Source organism: Buteo buteo, chromosome 9 (genome assembly GCF_964188355.1).
Source record: "Buteo buteo chromosome 9, bButBut1.hap1.1, whole genome shotgun sequence".
NCBI classification, from domain to species: Eukaryota; Metazoa; Chordata; class Aves; order Accipitriformes; family Accipitridae; genus Buteo; species Buteo buteo.
In genome coordinates, this window is record NC_134179.1 from 10,779,830 (window position 1) to 10,800,052 (window position 20,223).

Below are 20,223 nucleotides of genomic sequence, written 5' to 3' on the forward strand. Positions count from 1 at the left end.
TATAGTTACCATGCAAAGTCCTAGCTTATAATTTTTAAAGGCAGCAAGGTCCAAGGAATGAGTGAGTGCACCATGTGTTTTACAGTCAGCCATTTGAACGGCTGAGGAGCAGCAGATCCTTCCACTATTTGAGCACAGACCAAAAAAGACATCCATGATGTTATTGTTAAAGTGCAAAGACCAAAAAGTGGAGGAAAAATAATCCTTCTCTACATGAAAACAATTTTTTCTTTCATATACAATAAAGAAGTGTTGACAATTTATTATTCAGAGACATTAAAAAAAAATCTTTAGCAGCATGCTTTTGCTGCTGCAGCTGAACTCAACGCAGCAAAAAATAGGAGCACCAAAAGTTATTATCCTCAGAACTGAAATGCAATTCATCACAAATTTGTAAAATGATGCAAAATAGTAGCTTGAGCTGGATGAGGCTAGTCTAGAACTCCCACAGAGGATGTGAGACACTGGTGTTCAGAGACACTAACACTCAGTTATTCTGAAGCCCTCTGTATTTAAGAGAGAAGCTGTTTTAATACTGCTCCCCCTCCCGCCCCCCAATGGAGTAAGGTAAGACACAGGCTCAAAAGGCATTAAGTATCAGGCATAAATACTCACTATCAGATTTGTTTTGTACGTGAAAGCTTAGTGCTGTGAAAAGAAATGAAACTGCAAACTGAAGTGCCCCATGGGCAGTGGCTGGAAAAAAAATGTATAAAATGTATTTTGTTGCCTGGTTAGCAAGCTTTAGCTTCACTCTACAGGGGTAACCTTTAAAATTTCTCTTTAGACCTTGGCCTTGCTCATGATTCCAATTGGGGTGCAGTGGTCATGCTGGAGAGTTCGTAATGTATCTGGAGACAATACTGGTATTTTTTGTAGCTGTGACAGTCTAAGGACCTAATCAAGACAAGGCTGGCAAACGAGATAATAGCATCCCTCAAAGCTTATCTGATTTCTTGAACAACAGCATCTGATCTAAATAGAAGATACTACCTCTAGCTATGAACCTTGTTCTGATCATAACAAGCAGCCTTGCTGCAAGACACAGGCTTGCAATCAGTTAAGAAAAACACAGATACTGGTAGAACAGTATGAGTTTATATTAAGTACTCTCAGAGCTAAGAAGATTTGCTCTAGAATTCCTAACTTGCAAAATGTATTATGCACGTGTCGCTTCAGGTAACAGCACTGTTCATCTCAAAGCCAATTCAAACACATCTATAGATTAATAGAAATCAAGTCAAATGACATGACCCAGGATCAGAACAATGATCTTGCTGTGTGAGAGTAAATGTATGCAAAATTAAGATTGTATTTCAGATTTCGATTTGCTTTTTTTTTTAATGGTGAGATAATTCTAGAGTGAATACAGCGGTAACTAACAACATGCTGTGAACAACATTGAAGAAAAGCAAGAAATTTATCAGCCCAATAATAATGGATGCCTGCAGATGTGTTAAAGGATGCTGCTTTACATTTTGAAACAGTAATTTTACCCTCCACAGAATGTCTTTGAAACATCCAATCTTCTCCTCCCATTCCTTTTCCCCACCTTGAAATGTAGCTGGAGCTCTGGAAAGGGCTATCTCTGCATTTTATCACCAATTTTCCTGTATGAAATGGAGACATTATAGACTAACATATGGGATGTCTGCTGGTTTTCCTTGAGGAACTAGGTATGTGCAGCACTTCTACCCTTCCCTAGTTAAACACTAAGGAATTAAAGTTCAACCCACACAGCAGTACCATAACTGCCACAAAATTGCTGGCAAAATAAATTAAACTGTAAAAACCATAATATGACAATTCATTATTTTTAATAGTTATTTTCAATTTTAAATATTTTTTCCTCTAGATATATTTTCATTCAGTTTTTTTATAGTGTATGTAATTTTGGCCTACAATAACTGTCAGTAACTATTTCCTCTTGCAATAAAGTGCTACTGTCTAAAGCCTCATGTAATTGTAGTTTAAGTATGACACAATTTTAAACTCTTTATATTTACAATTAAGAAGTTTCAAGCAATTGCAAAGACAGTAGCATATTAAGTAATTACTTTTCAACATTTCTCTTTAGCTGGTCATCTGGGATTTAATGAGTTATTAGCTTAGGCATTCCTATACTCCTAAGATTTTGCAAGCAAACTTGTTATTTTTTCTTTTATTTAACTGTGTTAATTTAACAGTTTTTCTGTTATTTTGCTACACATCTTATTTACTATTATATTAGTGTTACTTCTGTTAGGAAGAAAAAATGAATTTCCACCATAATCAACACAGGTTTTTATTACCATACATCACAAGGAGTCTCATATAACTCTGTTATTTGACTCCTAATAAAACCGTACACTTCACCACATTTGTACACCAGACGTGGAAAGACAAAGCATACAAAAGGGAAAAGGTGGAAAGGGTCATTTTTTCATTACAAGTGCTGCATATCATGTGACTATTACTTCTTCATAAGAATTATCATTTCTGTTTAGGATTATGAATGGTCTTTGTGTTTATTAATGTTCAAATATTTTACTAAGTATGAACAGTAATTCATATTTATTGTGCAAGCTAGAGGCACTGAATTATTGGGCTATAACCTGTTCCTTGTGCAAAGTGCATTTATGCCAGGACATGGCATAAATGAAAAGGGTAAGACACTGAATTCTCTCTAAATGCTTCTTTTCATTAGTATCTCACTTTTGAAAGAAGGGGGGGGGGGAGTATTTTTACTCCTAATACATAACCAATGTGTTACTGATACATCTGAAAGCACAAGCACAACTGGAAAGTACTGTCTTTGTACCGGAAAGTATGTTGTTCACTGTGCCATTTTTGGCAATGCAGCATGCGATTCGTTTAACATGCATTCAGTAACATACAGGAAAAAAACAAAATATTTGTAATGTGTGAGAAATAAAAATATAGCTTGTATTATGAAGACTTTTAAAGGCATGCAAAATATATACAGTGCAATTAATGTTTCATGCAAACTTTGGTGAGGTTACAATTTTACATTCAAACATGCTAGAGTACACAACTGAGCCCTATGCCATTGTTCTTAGAAAACAACGACCCACAGATCTAACAAGAAATTATTTTTTCATTGTAGTGAAATTTTCTCTGAATCCAGTGGACATTGAGAAGAACACCTATATGTCATAATAGACTATATATATATATTTAGTAATACAACTTCCTTATCACACACAACCATACTCATACCACACAGTTTTATTATCTTCAGAAACCAGTAGCAGGGATTCAGCCTCACTAGTGTTTACACAGGTGGTAGGAACAAATTCACTAGCTGGAACTGACCGTAGGTCACTCTGATCAGATTTCTGATTAGCAGAAGGCTGTTCTTGGTTTTTTGGTACTGATCTAAATGCTGACAGATTTGCCTGATCAGTTGTTTTTGATGTAGATCTTTGAGGCAAGCCACTTATATTACTAACTAATTCAGTGTTAAGGGACAAAAATGGCTGAGCCACAGTAAATGATCCTGTGCTGTCATTACTAGATATACTGACTTTATCATCAAACACACCTGTGCTTAGCAAAGTTCTCTCATGAAAATTTGACCTTTCCATCCTTGAAGTCTTAGGCACATCAGAGTTACATCCTAAATTACATGGTTTAACTGTATTAGCTATATCACTTTGTGGAACACAATCTACTCTGTAAGCCACACAGTGAAAAAAATTAGAGGATAACTGGTGTGCTGAGTACTCACTAGAGGTTGATGGAACACTTCTGTCAGCGGTGGATGGTGCTGGATCAACTGATACAGGTTGCCTACTGTCCTTAGACAAAAAATCGTGAATGCTTGTCCTTCGAGTAGTTCCTTCTGCTGTAGAAATCACGCTGCTTGCACGAGGTAAAGTAGCATAAGGATTGCAATCTCTTGATTGTCGCTGTGATACAGTTGCTTGTATCTTTTCTTTAACTGATTTGGCCTTTCCTTGAGCGCCTGATGTAAATTTTATAGGGGAGCTAGTGAAGTAGGTATCTTCAGTTTTACGAAGGCTAGGCCTTACAAGCTGTTCTGGTTTAATGGATCGTCCATCTGAGAAATCAACTGTATTTTTTACACTTAATGATCTCACAATACCACAACCGGCAGACGGCTGTTTTCTCAGCTTTTCCTTTCCTGTCAGCTCCACAGATTCAGATAAGCTTTTCATGACTTCATCTAAAAGATTCTCTTCACTCATAGATTTCAGCTGTCAAAAAAAAAGAAACATCTTATAAATTTACGAATTGTAATTTTGACATTTCTTAAGCAATCCTTCTGGACATTAATGAAAAAAATCTTAAAAGTTTTGTTGTTTTTTTTTAAATTTCTCAGATCTAAAAGTGGTATTAAACATTTACCGTACATACTCATGACTCTGCTGTACAGCTTACAAGCAAGTACTTTGAAAACTAGGTGTCAGACAGATCACAACTATCTGAAGTTAGTTCCTGTAATGCTGATTAACTCAACAAATCAGACAATCAAAACTTCATCTTCTCACTCACTTGCCCTCTGCCACTGCTCATCAACACTTCCTAAGTATTTTCATATGGATGCTTATTTTAACTTGTACTGATCATCTGGATCAGCCTAAATTAAAATGAAATGCTTTAATTCTTTATACACTCAAATAGTAAAGACAAAAATCTCAGAAAGTAATACAAAGCACATAACTTTTAGGCACCCTTGGTGCCTAAATCTTGACCCCACAGTTCCAGATTTTTTCTTTTTGGAGAAAAGACTTCAGAGCTAGAAAAAAAAGTTTAGGTGAATACTATTCAAAGACTCAGTGGAGAAAGACTTCAGCCTTTTTCAAAATGGTAAAAGAGACAATTTGGAAAGAATAAAGCCAGGAGCATTAAGGAAATGCTCTGGCAGAAGGTTGGAAAGAGACCTCTTGAATACCCTTCCAACCTGAATGATTCTGTGATGCTATGAAAGGAATTCTGCGATTCATGAACAGCAGTGGACTAGACTTGATGACTCAGGTGGTTTCTTTTATTTCTATTGCCAGAAAAGTGTTGTCTAATGCTTAAAAAACAAAAATCCTTGTCAGAGAGACCAGAGGTGAGATATAATTTTAAGTATCTAACAAAAACCCTGGAAATTTAGTCCAGACTCAAGTCACAGAGTACCCCCAATCAATTCAGCTGTGAATGTATATTTTTCAATTTCAATTGTGTCATTAAAAACAGATGGAGTCTGATCCTTACTCTTCATAGACCTAGTCACAGTAACGGGCTTGCTTTATCCTAGAGCACTTCCAGGTTTCGGACAGATCTACTCAAGAAATAGTGATGAAGAAATTGGAATACTAGCAGAGACAAGGTGATTTTGGGCTTTTAACAAACTGCCACTGATTTACAGAAACATTCTCTTTGTCTTACTCCTCTCAGATTTCCGTGAGCTCCAAGGTAATTTGTTTTTTGCTCAGTAGAGTTAAAAAGACTAAACTGAAGCAGACAAGAGTCTCTCCTCAGGGAATGAAGTAAAGTGTCTTCCTTCCTGTTGATGTAAGACAGATCTAACAACAGCTCCTACTGAAGACAAGAGCTGAACTGGAAGAAGAAAAGTAAACCTACTTTGAGTTCATGGCCTTCTATTTGAACTCTGATGAGTGTACCATGCATCAGTACACTGGACAACTTTGTGCAGTAGAGATCAACTTCCTTACCTAATTCAGTAACCCAGAAAGGGTCAAGCTGCGAAATTCCAAATGATTTTGTGTGCAATACAGCAAGACTAGTTTATCAGGATACAGTCCACACTACTTCTTAATGCAGGTGTAACCAATATCTCCACAAAGTTTTAAAGCAATTCTACTCACTATAAGTCTTCTGTTAATTCTGTGCCCATATATGGGATAATACGTAGTTAAAATGTTTTTTTAAACTAACCTCGCTTGAGGTACTCTTGTTGCTTTCTTCTAAAAACTGTTGCAGGGTAACAACTTCACTTCCAGGAGAACCGGTTTTGATCTGTTTTCCATGACTATCCAGTGTTTCAGGCGTTCTTTGCTGGAGCACAGGACTAGACCTTGTATGACCTTTCAAATACTGAATAGGACTGCTGCTGCTGCTAGACCAAGCCTCATGTTCATGTAGCAGACTAAATTCTCCACTGCTGTGACTTTGAGGCCGGCTTTGACTGTTAACTGCACCTGCTTTTGGGGTAAATGGTATTAAGTATTTCCGTAAGAAAAATATATGAAAGCTGTTAAACAGTATAACCTTACTCAAATCTGGAACATTATCAGATTCAGTTAACAATAATTCTATTTAAAATACTAAAAAATCCCATTGTCCTTTTTTATTCAAATCAAATATATTAATACAATTATACTCCCCTGACTTACCTCTTAAAGCTCTTTAAATGTGACATGATTTTTTTGAAAAAAACAAATACCCCCCCCCCCCCATGGGCCTCCATCTACATAATACTGTACTCCAAGAGGCTAAAGATATGCCTCCACTCTTGTTCAGCATCACTGTGAGGCACACACTCTAATATACTATTAATGAGTTTTACGTTAAATGAAATACAAAGGACAGAATGGAAAGAAAATATTTTCTTCAACATAGTTCTTCAACAAGAACTATTCAGGAATGCTGCTTCTCCAACAGTTTCTGCCATTACTTCTAGTTTATTACAACTGTGACCTGAAGGAAGCATATAGCATTAAATGCAAAATAAATTCCACAACACCAATTCTTTTTATTTTTCAATAATTGTGAATTGCTTAAAAAATACTGATTAATAATCAAGTATTTCCTACTTCAAGTTACTCCTAAGAAATGAACTTATGTTTAAAGAAAGATAAATCGTTTACAGCAGAAATTTCTAATACTGTATGGAAACTGGGGCAAGGACTACCTCAAAGAATCTTTTATAGAAGGGATTAATGAAACGGACAGAAAATAAACTAATAAAAATCTTAAACCAGCATTCATCTCTGAATTTCCAAACAAAGAGATACTGTTTAATAAATGCAAGCCATGAATATTAAATGAAGTCTTGAGTTGGCAGCGTTCTAGTCTAGTATGTACAATGATGTCCCGCTAGAACGGCCATTATAAACAAAAATATATCAAGGCTGATAATATAAGAAATTTAGAGAATACTGTTAAAACCAGGAACGTTACTCATCTTTTAAAAATAAAATATAAAAGTTTACAGGACAGTATTATATATGCCATTTTCTCTGGTTTGTGCTGTACACTATACAGCTTTACAGCAGCAGTGCACACATAACAGGATACTAGGAGAAAAAAACGGAGCAACTTCTCTGCTTAAAAATAAGTGATTTTAAAGTAATTTGGGGGCAATTCTTATTTTGTAAAGTTGTTACTTGGGTTAGGTTTGGTTTAAAATAGTTTGAAACTTATATACTAATATCACCCTTCTAATATTTATTAAAAACGTAAGTTCTATTAATACCTGTATCCTTTCCTAATTTGGGGTATGAAGGCTATAAAAAGCTTAAGGAAAAACATGCTGTGGTGTGTTGTGGGAATGTTTCTGGGGTTTTTTTGTTTGGTTTTGTTTGGTTTTGGGTTTTTTTACCCTATATAGATGATCTTAGAGAAATGGAAATGAAGCATGTATGTAAATTCACCTACAGCATACCTTTGACTTCATGGATTGAAGCATTGTTATTGCTATTGCTAGTGGATGTTCTGCCACTATCAAGGCTGGCTGGTCTGGAAGCTAAATGGAAAATTAGGAGACACCATGATGAACAAAATTTTAGCAGATGACACGGTACCTTTACATTCTGATCACAGAATGCTCAGAGGCAGGAATCATGCACTAGTTCACAGGCTGAGCATGCCCATTTGTCAACAAAGTGGTTTCTTACAGATCAGAAAGCGAAGGGATTTCCAGGCAGTCCAAGAGGACACTTTAGAAAAGGGCACTACAGGAATAGTAAGGTACAAGGGAGAGGAAGAGAGAAATAGTGTACATTTAGAATTGAAACTGATTGGTTAGTGGGAAACCAGGATTTTACAGATGAAAGGATGGGCATGCAGAAAGCTGCTCGTGATTAGGTCACTTACAACAGATTTGACAAGGAACCTTGCACATTGTTGAAATGCCACGAACAGGAGGAGCAAGAGCATCTGCACAGATAATGTCCTGTACTCCTATCCAATACAAGGGAAATGCACTGTTATCTTCAAAAATGTTTGTTGCTCATACTAATTGTAAGTGTTTGTACTAGAGTTAAAACTTCACTTCTAAATAATCTATTATAGCTTTCACTTCATAGCTTTGCTTGAAGGAACATGTAATGATTTTATAAGATACAGTACATGACAAATTTAGGTTTTGCTGAACAATAAACATTGTAAAATCAGGCCAGATTTAGATTTAGTTCTTTTAGGATTAAAATTATAACTTCTTTTATTTTACTATTAACACCAAATAAATTCTTAAAAGGGAAAATGTTTTGATCCTGTTCAGATGCACTTCATAGATACTTTCTATTAGATTTATAGAACATCTGTCTGATATAGTAGTTAAGAAAGAAAAGAATAATCTGAAGAAATGATACTATACATTCAAGAGATACGCATTCACAGAAAGCATGCTCACTTGTAACAATGCCATTCATTTTTTTTGCAAACTTCATTAACATTCACATAATATATCCTTAATTCATTTAATTAAAGTTTACATCTTACCATGAACTCTTGATCCTGTACTAGAATCATCACTAATACCTTGTGGGCTTACATCTTCAAAGGATGTAGTATCTGTACCCAGAGACATAAAAGAAGATGTAAAATAAAATAAAATTAAAATATTATTAAAATATTTATCATCTGTAAAATACATTAAAAAATTTTTCAAACCAATCCATTTTTACTTAGGTAACATTCTGTAGGAAAAATACGGCAGTTATTAAACCTATTCAGTATCTTAGCACTGCAACTCAATTATTAAGGTTGCTTTTTTCTGAAAAACTTAAAATGTAAGTAAAACCAATATTTACATGAAATTGTTGTTACACATAGTCACATCACGGTGCAAAAAGCTTCTACCTATACCTTTATTATTTAGCAACTGCTTGGATCTGAATCCTGTAGAAGAGTTGACAGTTGCAAAGTTGATGGCTGTAGTAGAGAAGGCCATAGCTCCCAATTCTTTCCTCCTTTTACCCGTAGATATATCATCAGGACCCTCCAGATGCTCAGAACTACCTGTCCATTGTCCTCCTGCTAGGACCATGGACTGCACCAGGTCATTCATGGCTGGGATGCAAATGAAAGCAAATGATCAGCATGGTCAATGTATTTGCTTCTGTTCTTATTTTGTATTGCAAAGTGTTTGACAGTTTTCTAAGCATTGAAGCATATTGAATACTGGAAGATATAAACACAAGATCATCCATGTTATGACATGCAATCAGCTCAATGAATGAGAAGTGTTGTAAGTCGGAGACTTCTTTCAGTTCAGTATGGTTCTTAAAACTAATTTTATTAGGTATAATCGCCATGCTTGTGCTGCAGTGATATGTAATATATATGTTAGAAGCTTTGATATACTGTTTGCAATGATAAAATGGAATGAATAAGGATAAAATGGGCAAAAGTGCTAATACAACATAATGTCAACAATGATATGGGATCCTTGCATAGTGCAGGTTACTGCAGGGATACTGTATTTTACATAATAACACATAAAAGGATCTGAAAAAAGATGACATCTGATGATATCCACCTTTACTTCACAAAACTAGAGAAAATTGTCCACCCCTCATTAAAAAATAAAATAAAATAAAATAAATCAATACAACATTTTGGCAACAACAACTGATGAATACTTGAAGAGTGACAGACCACCATACAGCCTTGCACTATTTTCTACACTTTCTTTAAACAAAAAATTACAGTGATTTCTTAACAAAAGGCTTATGAAATGTGTAATTTGGAACTATTTAGGTTAACACAGTGCACTGTAAATTTATATACACAGAGACATGTGTATATAGACAACTATATATATACAAATATATGCAATCACAATGCACTGAATATATATTTATGTATGTGCATGTGCTTGTGCATGTAAATGTGTGTGTGTGGGGGGTGCACATGTGCACATATATAAAGTATTCAGTGCCAAGGTTAAAAAAAAAAAAAAAAAAAAAAGAGAAAAAGCTCCAGCTCCTTGTATTGTAGCAGGACTTGCACATTGCAAAATAGGAGGAAAAATACAGCGCAGTCCAGGGAGAGGTTAGTGAAAAATTAGTAATGGAAGCCAGTGTAGCCATTTAAAAGAAGCTGAACTGTCATAAAGTCTTACACATGGAGCGACGGTAGAAGGCCTTCATTTTGTCTTTTTCCTTCGGTCTGTTCCTCAAAAAGGGCAGTCTTTTCAGTGCAACCACTTTTATGTCATAGCATGAGGAAAAACGGAAACAGGGAAATGAAAGAAAAAAAGGGAGAAGAACAGATGGAAGTTAAATGTTGAAACTAAGGACAGAAATGAATGTCTGAGTTTAAGCTATGTATGCTATGCTAAAAACTATCATTATCATGCTTCTGTGTGATAATGAAATATGAAAACTACACTGAAATATGAAAACTACACTATGAAAATTTTAATATACTCAGAAATGCACCAAAAATAACGGTGAAGAGTGTAATACAGTTTGAAAGTTCTAACTGCCAAGCTCTTGAAAAAATAAATATAACTTCTTTGCAGACGATTACAGAAATTGACGATTATATAGTTTTTACTGTGAAAAATAACACTTCTTGAACATAAAGAAAAACATGAAGCAAAAAAAAGCTTAAAATGAAAGCAACTCTAAGTACAACTTCTACTTTAAAATGTGTTCACATCATTACTTTTTGAGATTAATAACTTTGGTAATGTTTTACCCTGCATCGCTAGTAGGACACAAACTATTATCAGTCTTCATTTGTTACATTTTGTGCTCGTTAATAATTTTGGTCATCTGCTGTCTTGTAGAAAAATTACATGGCCCTTAAGTTCAATCTACTGTTTGTGTGCAATGATTTTAATATTTTACTGAAATAATGCACTATATATTCAAATATTCAAATCTGTAATAAGAAAAATAAAATCAAGATTTATTGGCTGGAATGGTATACACCATTTTTTTTAGCTGAAAAAATACCCAAGATTAAAAAAAACATAGCAAAAGAATATCCAAATGTGAGCGTTGGTGTAACATTTTGGAAGTGCTAAGGGAAAATTGAGATACGTACTAGCAGGAGATGGAGTTAAAATTACAAATAGTATTGAAAGATAGATGACGGGGAAATCACAAATTAATCTTGTCCTTAGATTCAGCTATTCTGCATTAGTAACTGATTACTGGCAGACACCTGCATTTTGAAGCATCAGCTAAATGTGTCAGCTGACTGCCAAGCGTACAGGAGCCACATGCAAACAACTGGCATGTAGAGATCCAGAAAGAAATGCATAATGGAAAAGTTCTTATTTATGCAGCTATGAAAGCAGTGTAGTCCAGTCTATCAGCCCAAGATCTGCTTATTTTATCTCTCTGAAGTCACTTTGGGACATGTGCTTTGTCATTTGCCTTCGTTTTCTGCTCAACCAGCAGCTTGTTATACAGCAGTTTCTATTTTATACAGCACTGCATATATACACATGCATTTACAAGTGCACATGAACTACCCTGAAAGAGGAATAAATCTCCCTCTCCATCATATTATTCTGTGTTTGCACTTTGAGTAAGAAGTTTACAATGCAATACATTTTACAGCTTCCAACAAATGCATGATTGGCACAGCCACAAGTGGCCAAAACAAACACAAAAGTTTTCACAGTTGCAGAGTATAACCCTATCTTGACTGGAGAGGGACAGCAAACACCCTCCTATGTCAGTTCCTTATGATGTGGGGTGGGGATGAACAGGGAGAAAAGAAAGGTGTATGTGCTACCTATATTAAAGTTAGGAGTACACTAAATAAAATTTCACCTTTGAATTTTTCACTATGTAGGTATACAGGTATTTTTTATTATGTACATATACTTGTAGGTACTTCAAAATAACTGTTTGTTTGGTTTTTTTTCAGATCAATAAAGCATTAGTCCTCTTGTAGATCCTGAGAAAATAAGCCAAAACCAACATAAGCATAGATGTTGACTGGCTCAAAAAAGGGGAGAGGCTGCCGAACCTCCCATAAAGGAGACATGCATGTTGTCTACCTAATTTACATATAAGTACATAGAATTTTTTAATAGCTCCCTGTCAAAGGAATATGAGGCACAGCGTGAGACATTTTCTAACAGGTGACTACTCAGTTTTAGCACTAATGCCATCAAACCAAAGAAGTAATTCTGTTCTATTTCTACTTTTTGTCATCATGGTGAAACATGATTCTTTTGTAACTTCTATAATCCCTCATAGACAAGATAACTGATCCCTCTATAATCCTTTATGACAAGATAACTGATCTCTCTTAATTAAAAACACCCACTCTAATCTTATTAAAAAGTAACCAGAGGATGTTCAAGAATCATTCGAGTCATCTGTGATTCTTGTTCATTAACACAGATCACCTCCAAAAGGACTGATGTATGGCTCTCAGCAACTGTACCAAACAGAAAACTCCACTGCAACTACTGATGTCTTGGAAATCACACATCAAAACCTGTCCTTTGGTAAAATGCAACCTCCTTGAGAGGAGGAATTATGTAATTAATTTCTGCATAGAATACAACTAAAGAAATATCCTGCAAAAAAATACTGGAATGGCAGAGCTGCAGCAGAAACAAACAGGACACCACAAAGTTTAGCTTAGGCAGCTTTAGCTCTTTAAACCTTCATTCCAACAGACCTTAAAAACGGGATGGCAGGAGGACTGTTTTGGTCTTAGTAATCACCTACTCAAAGAACTCTAGTTATAATTCATTAACTTTTCTTCCCCTTTTCAGTATTCTATGAACATGTTCTTGCTTTCTGAATTGAGAGTGAATGATAAGTATTGCAGAATTCCTCCATTGATCAGGAATCTCCCATTTTGTAATCCTCCTACTGTTTGCCAGAAATACTCTGGGGAATTCTGTATGGATACTACTAAAATCCTCAAATTGTTTTGTTCATGCACACAGGAAAATGTTAGGCAGACATCTTTTAAATGTTTTGGTAATAGAAAATGGAGCCCAATATACTACTTTTACTTCTATGATATGATGTGTCTGCTACTGGTACTACTATTTAAAGATGACAGGCTTACTAATAGCCTTAATTCCCTGGGACATTGTTAATAATCTGAAATGGCTAAAGTGGAAGCTAGCAGAAGTAATCTGTTTTTCTCCACAGGGGAAAAAAAAAAAATTCCACTTGCCTGCCCTGGGTTTTCTATGCAAAAGCTCAGAATGGTATCCCATCCCACCTGAGATGAAAGGCTCCACACAAAGTAGATGTCAGATCTGTGGTACTCACCTGATTCACACACTGAATACAGATATGAAAAGCAAAGATGAAACTCTGCAGTCAAAGGAGCACACAGTATACACACTGCCTGCAGGATTTAACTTATGCTGCATACAGTAACAGCCATATAGGCACCCCCTCCTTTCCAGAGGGCCTCTGCAATCAGAGAAGGGCTTCAAGCACTCTGTGAGACCTCAGGTGCTGTCTTCTCTGCAGAATAGGGTAACCTGATTTTTGCGCCACAATCACCTATCTTTGTAAGAGAACAGGTCTCTTGAAAATATTTGTGTGAGAAAGCATCCTGTATTAGGAAAACAGACTCCATCACCACCTTCAGAAGAAGAAAATCTACAGATTTCACATAGCGAATTATTTATCAGTAGTAGTAGCAGCAGGATAATTAATTTTGGAATCAGTATCTCCTCTCACTTCCTCTGACAGGGGATATGGGATAGGAAACCTATACATCTCAAAGATGACTTTATGTCAGATACTCTGTCCTCTAGCTTTTGAGACCACCACTGATTTGTGCCAGTGACTGCAATTTGGGGAACGTAAGCTGTCTCCTCTTGCCTTCTGAAGGACATACAGGACATTTCACCTCAGCAGCTCCCTCTGGAGCCATCTCCATTCCCAGATGCAGGAGATCAGGGTGTAACAGAACTTGTCTCTTCCCATACCAAAAACTGCCTCCAGCCAGTGTGGAAAGCTACAACACCTGAGCATTTGCATAGACAGGCAGCAACTCACAGGTTTTCTCTTTCTTGTAGCTTCTTTCAGTGGAAGCCACTACTGCCAAGCCACTTCTTACAGAAAAGAAAGGAGCCACAGTATCTTGATATTTAGAATTTACAGTCATTCTAAAAGCAGAAGAAATAGACTGCAAAACGTGCACCATTATCAGTACTTCTCACACTGAGATATTCTCTTAACTTTGTCAGACGCAAACGGTCTCAGTAAGATTGCCAGCATTGAATTGGCATATAATTCATCCAAATTCTATCAAAACCTGTGGTTTCCAGGGCAACATGTGTAATGGAGGAAGGTTAGGATCCAGAATTAGATCAGTCCTTCCAGTTTGTGGATAAATACACTGGGATTAAGGGGAACATGAACAAGGTCCATGGAGTAGAAAATTAATGAGGTCTGAACAACTTCAAACCTCTTTTGAGGATCAGCCACCGTAACTTCAACCACAGCTCCACCAGGAGGGTAACTTCACACTACAAGGTCCCAAGTATCATGCAAAGAAAATTGTCACATAAAAGAGCCCTTCCAGACCTTGGAATCATTGACACAGAGGCAGATGGTCTGAACCAAAGCATGCACACTCCTGATTGAAACTAAGACACTTGCAAATACATCCACTATAGCTTCAGTCACTCCTGAATTCCACAAGACTTACAGTTTATATGTAAAACCAACAGCTGCTTTGTTTAAAATTTAAAAATACCCATTTTGAACCTTGACAGACCCTTACACTGAAAAACGCTATGCTTTCCAAATTGACAAGTTAGCAACAGAAGTGATAAAATGTACCCTCAAACTTACTATTTTCTTCGGTTATTAAAAAAATACTCACAAATCTGATTTTAAGTTTCCCTGAAATAGTGTTTTTGGATGTTTTTAACTTTGACTAAGCTTCTGCAATAAGTACAGAAGGAAAAAAATACATCACAACAGCTTTAATAATTTCTAACACAGCAACTTCATAGCTGGCACAAAACCCAGAATATTGGTCTGCTGTCTTTTGAAACCCAAGACACCAGATTTTAAAAAAGTATTGCAAAGATTTGAAGTGAATGTTAATACACATGTATTGTGATGCTTTTACATGCACAGCCAAAATGCTTTTGGTACATAATTATGAAATAGAATCATTATAACCTGATAACTTGGCTATAATATTATCTCTCAAGCTGTGAGAAATTGGGCAGTTTATGATTCATGCCAAGAGTGGATAACAGAAAATATAGATAATAAATGTACGTGTTGCACAGAATCTGGCCTTTTATACTGTGGGCATGCTAATATGATGGCCATCAGGCTCTTTCAAGGTTAGCAAATTGTGTCTTGAATATTCTTATTCTATCCACATCTCTGTAACACTCCTCATTCTCTCCCTCAGCCACTTAACTCTAATCTTTAGGATCAGTAACAATTCATATCTTTTTAACAGGTTATGTCTCTTAATTAACTCTTCCTATTGCATATTCAAGTAGTATCAAAATTCTTCATTGTTCATTTTGCGAGATGCTAGAGGAACAACTTCAGACAGACAGGAGATCTTTTTAGAAACTAAAGGATGTTAGCACTGCCACAGCTTGGAAAACACTTCCAACACAAGGGGAAGGATTCATGCTGGGTCAAGAGGGAGAAACAAAAAGAGGGACTAGTGGTGGCATCTGACATTCAACCCCAAATTCTGCTCACCTGACCCAGCAATAGTGCAGGCTTTATCCTACCCAAGCACTGTAAATGTATTTTAACGCTTACATTTAGAGCTACAGGAATGCTAAAAGTTAGTTCCTGCCCAAACACTAAAGGAGTTTGCAAGAAGTCAGTATAAATCTCTCATTAATAAATTAATTCAGGCTTCGTTCCTGAAGATTTAAAAAATTATCTTTAAAAATCCTCCAAAACACATAGCCTTTTCCAGCACCTCTTAATTTTTATTCATTAATCATATAAAAAAAACATTTAGCCAAGGATTGTTAAAAGAAAAAAATGTTTTGCAGTACTCACTACTACTCTTTTTGGTCCCCAAGGTCTGGCCATCTTCAAGAGAGTTTGAGCCCACAGAGGAACTATCCTGACTGTCCTGGTGGGGCAGCTGAAGAAATCCTTCACTGGATTCTGAACGGGTAGGTGTAAGGGTCACGGACTTCAAACGTTCTCGGTTAACATCCTTCTTAGATTTTATCAACTTCCTCATTTTCAGAGTAATCCAGTTGCCCCTTCTGTTATCAATAATACAGTACATTTATAATACATTACTTATGTCTTCAGACTTTTCCTAATTTGCATGCAAGAACACAGACATGATTCTGCTCCCCTGAAATTTAATGAAATATTGATTTCCAGCTAGAACAGAATAGGTATGTCATGTTTTAGATTTGTGTTTATTTTTATATCATGTTCATCAGTACCTTCTTGGCGGAGATGGTTCATAAAATTTATACTGATCCATTATCTTCTCCTCCAATTTCTCCTTCTGTCGCCTTAATTCATTTAGCTTGTCACTGTAAACAGAAATTAATGATAATGTATGCTTCGAAAATGTATGTATAACATGTGAGTAGCACGTTCCTTTGGATATCTGTTATCTGAAAGTTGTCACTTTTCATAAGGATTTCTTATATAAGACTTGTTTCTTACTGAAAAATCAAGAAAGATAAACAGCAAACAAGCAGTCTTACGTTTAATGTTATAAAAATTGAAAAAAGTTCCACTTGCCTTTATTACACAACAGAATTTTCCCCCTTTTTTAATAACAATAAAGTGCATATAGGCTCTAACAGAATCACTTAGACAAGCACATTTTCTCTTCTCTCAAATTCACTAAAAAAGTTTACAGCTTACAAACAAATCTAGGAACTTTGCTTGTAGTAGAATGAGGAATAAGTAACATTTATATTCCTCATTTGCATCATCAGTAATGAACACGGTTGCACTGATCCTTTAGAACTAAAAATGTAATGTTCATACTTTATCTACTTTTCATATATAATTTAAATTTTTATTTTAAAAAGAGAAACATTTCAGAAATAGCACACATGTTAATTTCTATATAGAATGGAAGCTTTTTTAAAAAAAATATAGATATAAGTCTAACTGCCCTAATCACAGTAATTTCATTGTTTTAAAAACTCACATGTACTGCCTTTGCTCTACATGGAAGAGATCCTTGCTTTCCATATTCTGCTCAAGTAATGTTCTATTCTGTAGCATTAATGTCTGAATTTGATCTAGTAGATGTCTGTTTTCCTCCTCCAGATTTCCTTTAAGCTGGCTAAGCAGCTGTTAAAATATACGAAACGGTACATGCATATAGATGTGAGCATATTTTACACACAGATAATGAGATTAGCAAGACAATTTAGGTCTACAGAGGATTCTGATAGTCAAATCAAACACAAAACTTAACTAAATCATGACTCAACTGATAAAAACCTCTTTGATGCTTTAAATAACTTAAAACAGTTTACCTAACACGAGCCAATTTTTGTATTGCCTGTACAACAGGCAAATTAATTTGTCTTCAGACCCACTTCATTATCTATAAACCAAATCACTAATTCTCAAGCACTTCATATGATTTTATGAATCTAAAAATTCACTTATATAAATATTACAATGATACCAGTCACAAAAAATAGCGTAATTCTCACATACCTCACACTGATTATTTAGTTTTGTTGATGTAATATCCAGTTGTTGGTACTGTTCTTTGAGTTTAGAAAACTCGGCTTCTAATCGTGTTTGCTCTAGTTTGGAATTGTTCAATAATGTTTTCAAATTCTTATGATCAGTTTGGAGAACTTCATTCTCTCTCAAGAGCTGACTGTATGTATGAGTAAGCCTGGAATTAAAAGATACCATAAAAGAATACATGCAGATAGAAGTAAACGTATTCATTACCCACATTCCCTCTGAAACATGGAATTTTCAAGGCTCTATACTACTCCATAGAATACGTATAAGAATTTCTTACTATCACATAATGTAGGTAAGTCATCTCAGTCTAATTTTCCTAGGTAAGCATTCTGCCTTTAAGCCAAACACTCTGGGTTCTCTGTATGTTTAGAAATAAAGCAGGATTTCTAAGTGCGGATGTTGCAACTAGTTTTAAGATGTCACTCTTCAAAATACAAGAATCTTAGAAAACAGCTAGAATTTCTTGCCGACACAAAATAGTAAGTAAATAGGAATGATCCAAACTTGGGCAATCATGGAGGTGGCATGTATTGATTCCTGGGCTCCCTTTGTCCCTACTGGGCCCTGCCATGTCCCTTTCTAAAAACAACCTCCAGTTCCTACTAATCCTCCTCACACAACACCAAAGGTAGGAGGCATTTAATTGTGAGCCTCTTTGCCAGACAAACAAATCTTAATGCCTCTTCTTGAAGGGGGAAGTATCATGCTATGTAAATACTACTATTAAACCCAACTGCTTAGAGCAATCTACACCTCAGTTGCAGGCGTCAAGCAGAGCTTCACCACCCACTGCATTTCTACTGCTAGCATTAATCTCAGTTACCTTGCTCCTTAAGCAACTCATGCAGAGTAGCTTGCTGCCTCTACAGCTCACAACCATACTGCACAGTGCTTGCTGGCATTCCTCAAGATGCTATGTGGAATTCAGTGTCCTCAGGATATAATAATTCTTTTTTGTGTTGGTTCCCCCCACTCCACGTTAAGTTTTTCTAAAATGACTGTACCACAGACCAACAGAGTGGAGTTGCTTTAAGGTATGGATCATAAGTGTCATGAATTGCAGCATCAGGTATTAAGAAATGTGAGAGCATACAACACTTGTTTATACTGTACTGGCAAGCGCTCAGAGCTCCACTAACACACATATCAGACTTCTGCTTTACCTTTCATTTTCATCACGAAGTTTTTTATACTCTGCTGCTACGGTTTCGTGTTTTTCATTTTGCTGCAGCATTTTCTCCTGTTCTATCTTGAGTACTTTCTCCAATTCTTCCAGCTGCACTTTCTGTTTCAGCAACTGATTGTACCTGCAAACAAAAATTTAGGTTTCTTTTTTTGGAATGAAAAGAAAATATGGAAATTTTTTTAAAAAGGTGATCTTTCAAAGTTTTAAGATCTTAATGTTAAATATTTGAGTAATACTAATTTTATTCATACTAGTTATACAGCGTTTTTTGCTTTTTGCTCAGGAATTGCAGACTCTAATTTTATTCATGCATATTAGTATTTACCTATCTTCTAAGTCCTTATGCTCCACCTCCAGATTTTTGTGTGCAGATTTAAGACTTCCATGTTTAGCAATCAGAGATTCATACTCAGAAGCCTGGCGTTCATGTAGGTTTTCCAGCTTTTCATGATCTTTCAGAAGTGAATCATACAATGATTTCAGATCCTCACGTTCCTTGAGCACACATTCGTTTTCATTTTCTAAAGCAGACTGCTGGATCAACAGCTGTGCATTCTGATTCATAAGAGATGTGCTTTGAGAATTAAGGGTGGAATTTTCAACCTGCAGTCATAAACATTTGACAAGAGTTGCAAATTAATTTCATAGTCTAGATTGTCTTGTCTGTCTCCTCCTATTGAAAGACTTCTTGAGTAGCATCTTAGCAACCTTCTAGTTGTTCCATTACCTGACAACCTTTAATGGGAATACTTTTTTCTTGTATCCCAGTAGACAATTCCAATTCAGAATATTCCAAGAATATTTTTATAGCAGTATTGCAAGAAAGCCCTTAAGCATATGCTTGAAATGACACAGGGGAGGGGAGGAGGAATCGAATTATTTACCTTCAAATATCTGTTAAAAGTGCTATCTAGATGACAGGCATATTTTCCTCTTGGCATTAACAGCTCTAGCATCAAAGTTATCTTGGAGAAATGGATCACTAGTGATCCTCATATCACATAAGCCAAATCTGTGACATGACTAAAATGAAAGGAACTTCCATATTGGCATAGATTATTGTTTTTTTAAAAATCTTTATTGTACAGAATCTCTACTGTCACCGTAGAATCCTTATTGAACCCACATATCCTTTACAATGAGACTGCA

At 35.8% G+C, this 20,223-nt stretch overlaps 1 protein-coding gene across 2 annotated transcripts in view; it reads right to left on the reverse strand.

Annotated features, from left to right (window-relative positions):
* CCDC88A (coiled-coil domain containing 88A) overlaps nt 1–20,223 on the reverse strand; it is an 82,690-nt gene that overhangs the window by 6,286 nt on the left and 56,181 nt on the right. The window contains exons 20-32 of one of the 2 annotated variants that reach the window (XM_075035370.1): nt 19,400–19,677; nt 19,052–19,195; nt 17,847–18,033; nt 17,326–17,471; nt 16,601–16,693; nt 16,197–16,411; nt 10,322–10,405; nt 9,064–9,267; nt 8,698–8,769; nt 8,071–8,157; nt 7,640–7,720; nt 5,911–6,176; nt 3,731–4,220 (exon numbers count right to left, since the gene is read on the reverse strand). In XM_075035370.1, the coding sequence (XP_074891471.1) occupies nt 3,731–4,220; nt 5,911–6,176; nt 7,640–7,720; nt 8,071–8,157; nt 8,698–8,769; nt 9,064–9,267; nt 10,322–10,405; nt 16,197–16,411; nt 16,601–16,693; nt 17,326–17,471; nt 17,847–18,033; nt 19,052–19,195; nt 19,400–19,677 (2,347 nt within the window). Of the gene's footprint in view, nt 1–277; nt 4,221–5,910; nt 6,177–7,639; nt 7,721–8,070; nt 8,158–8,697; nt 8,770–9,063; nt 9,268–10,321; nt 10,406–16,196; nt 16,412–16,600; nt 16,694–17,325; nt 17,472–17,846; nt 18,034–19,051; nt 19,196–19,399; nt 19,678–20,223 lie in introns of those variants that run through there. The other variant, XM_075035369.1, reaches the window with a different exon arrangement.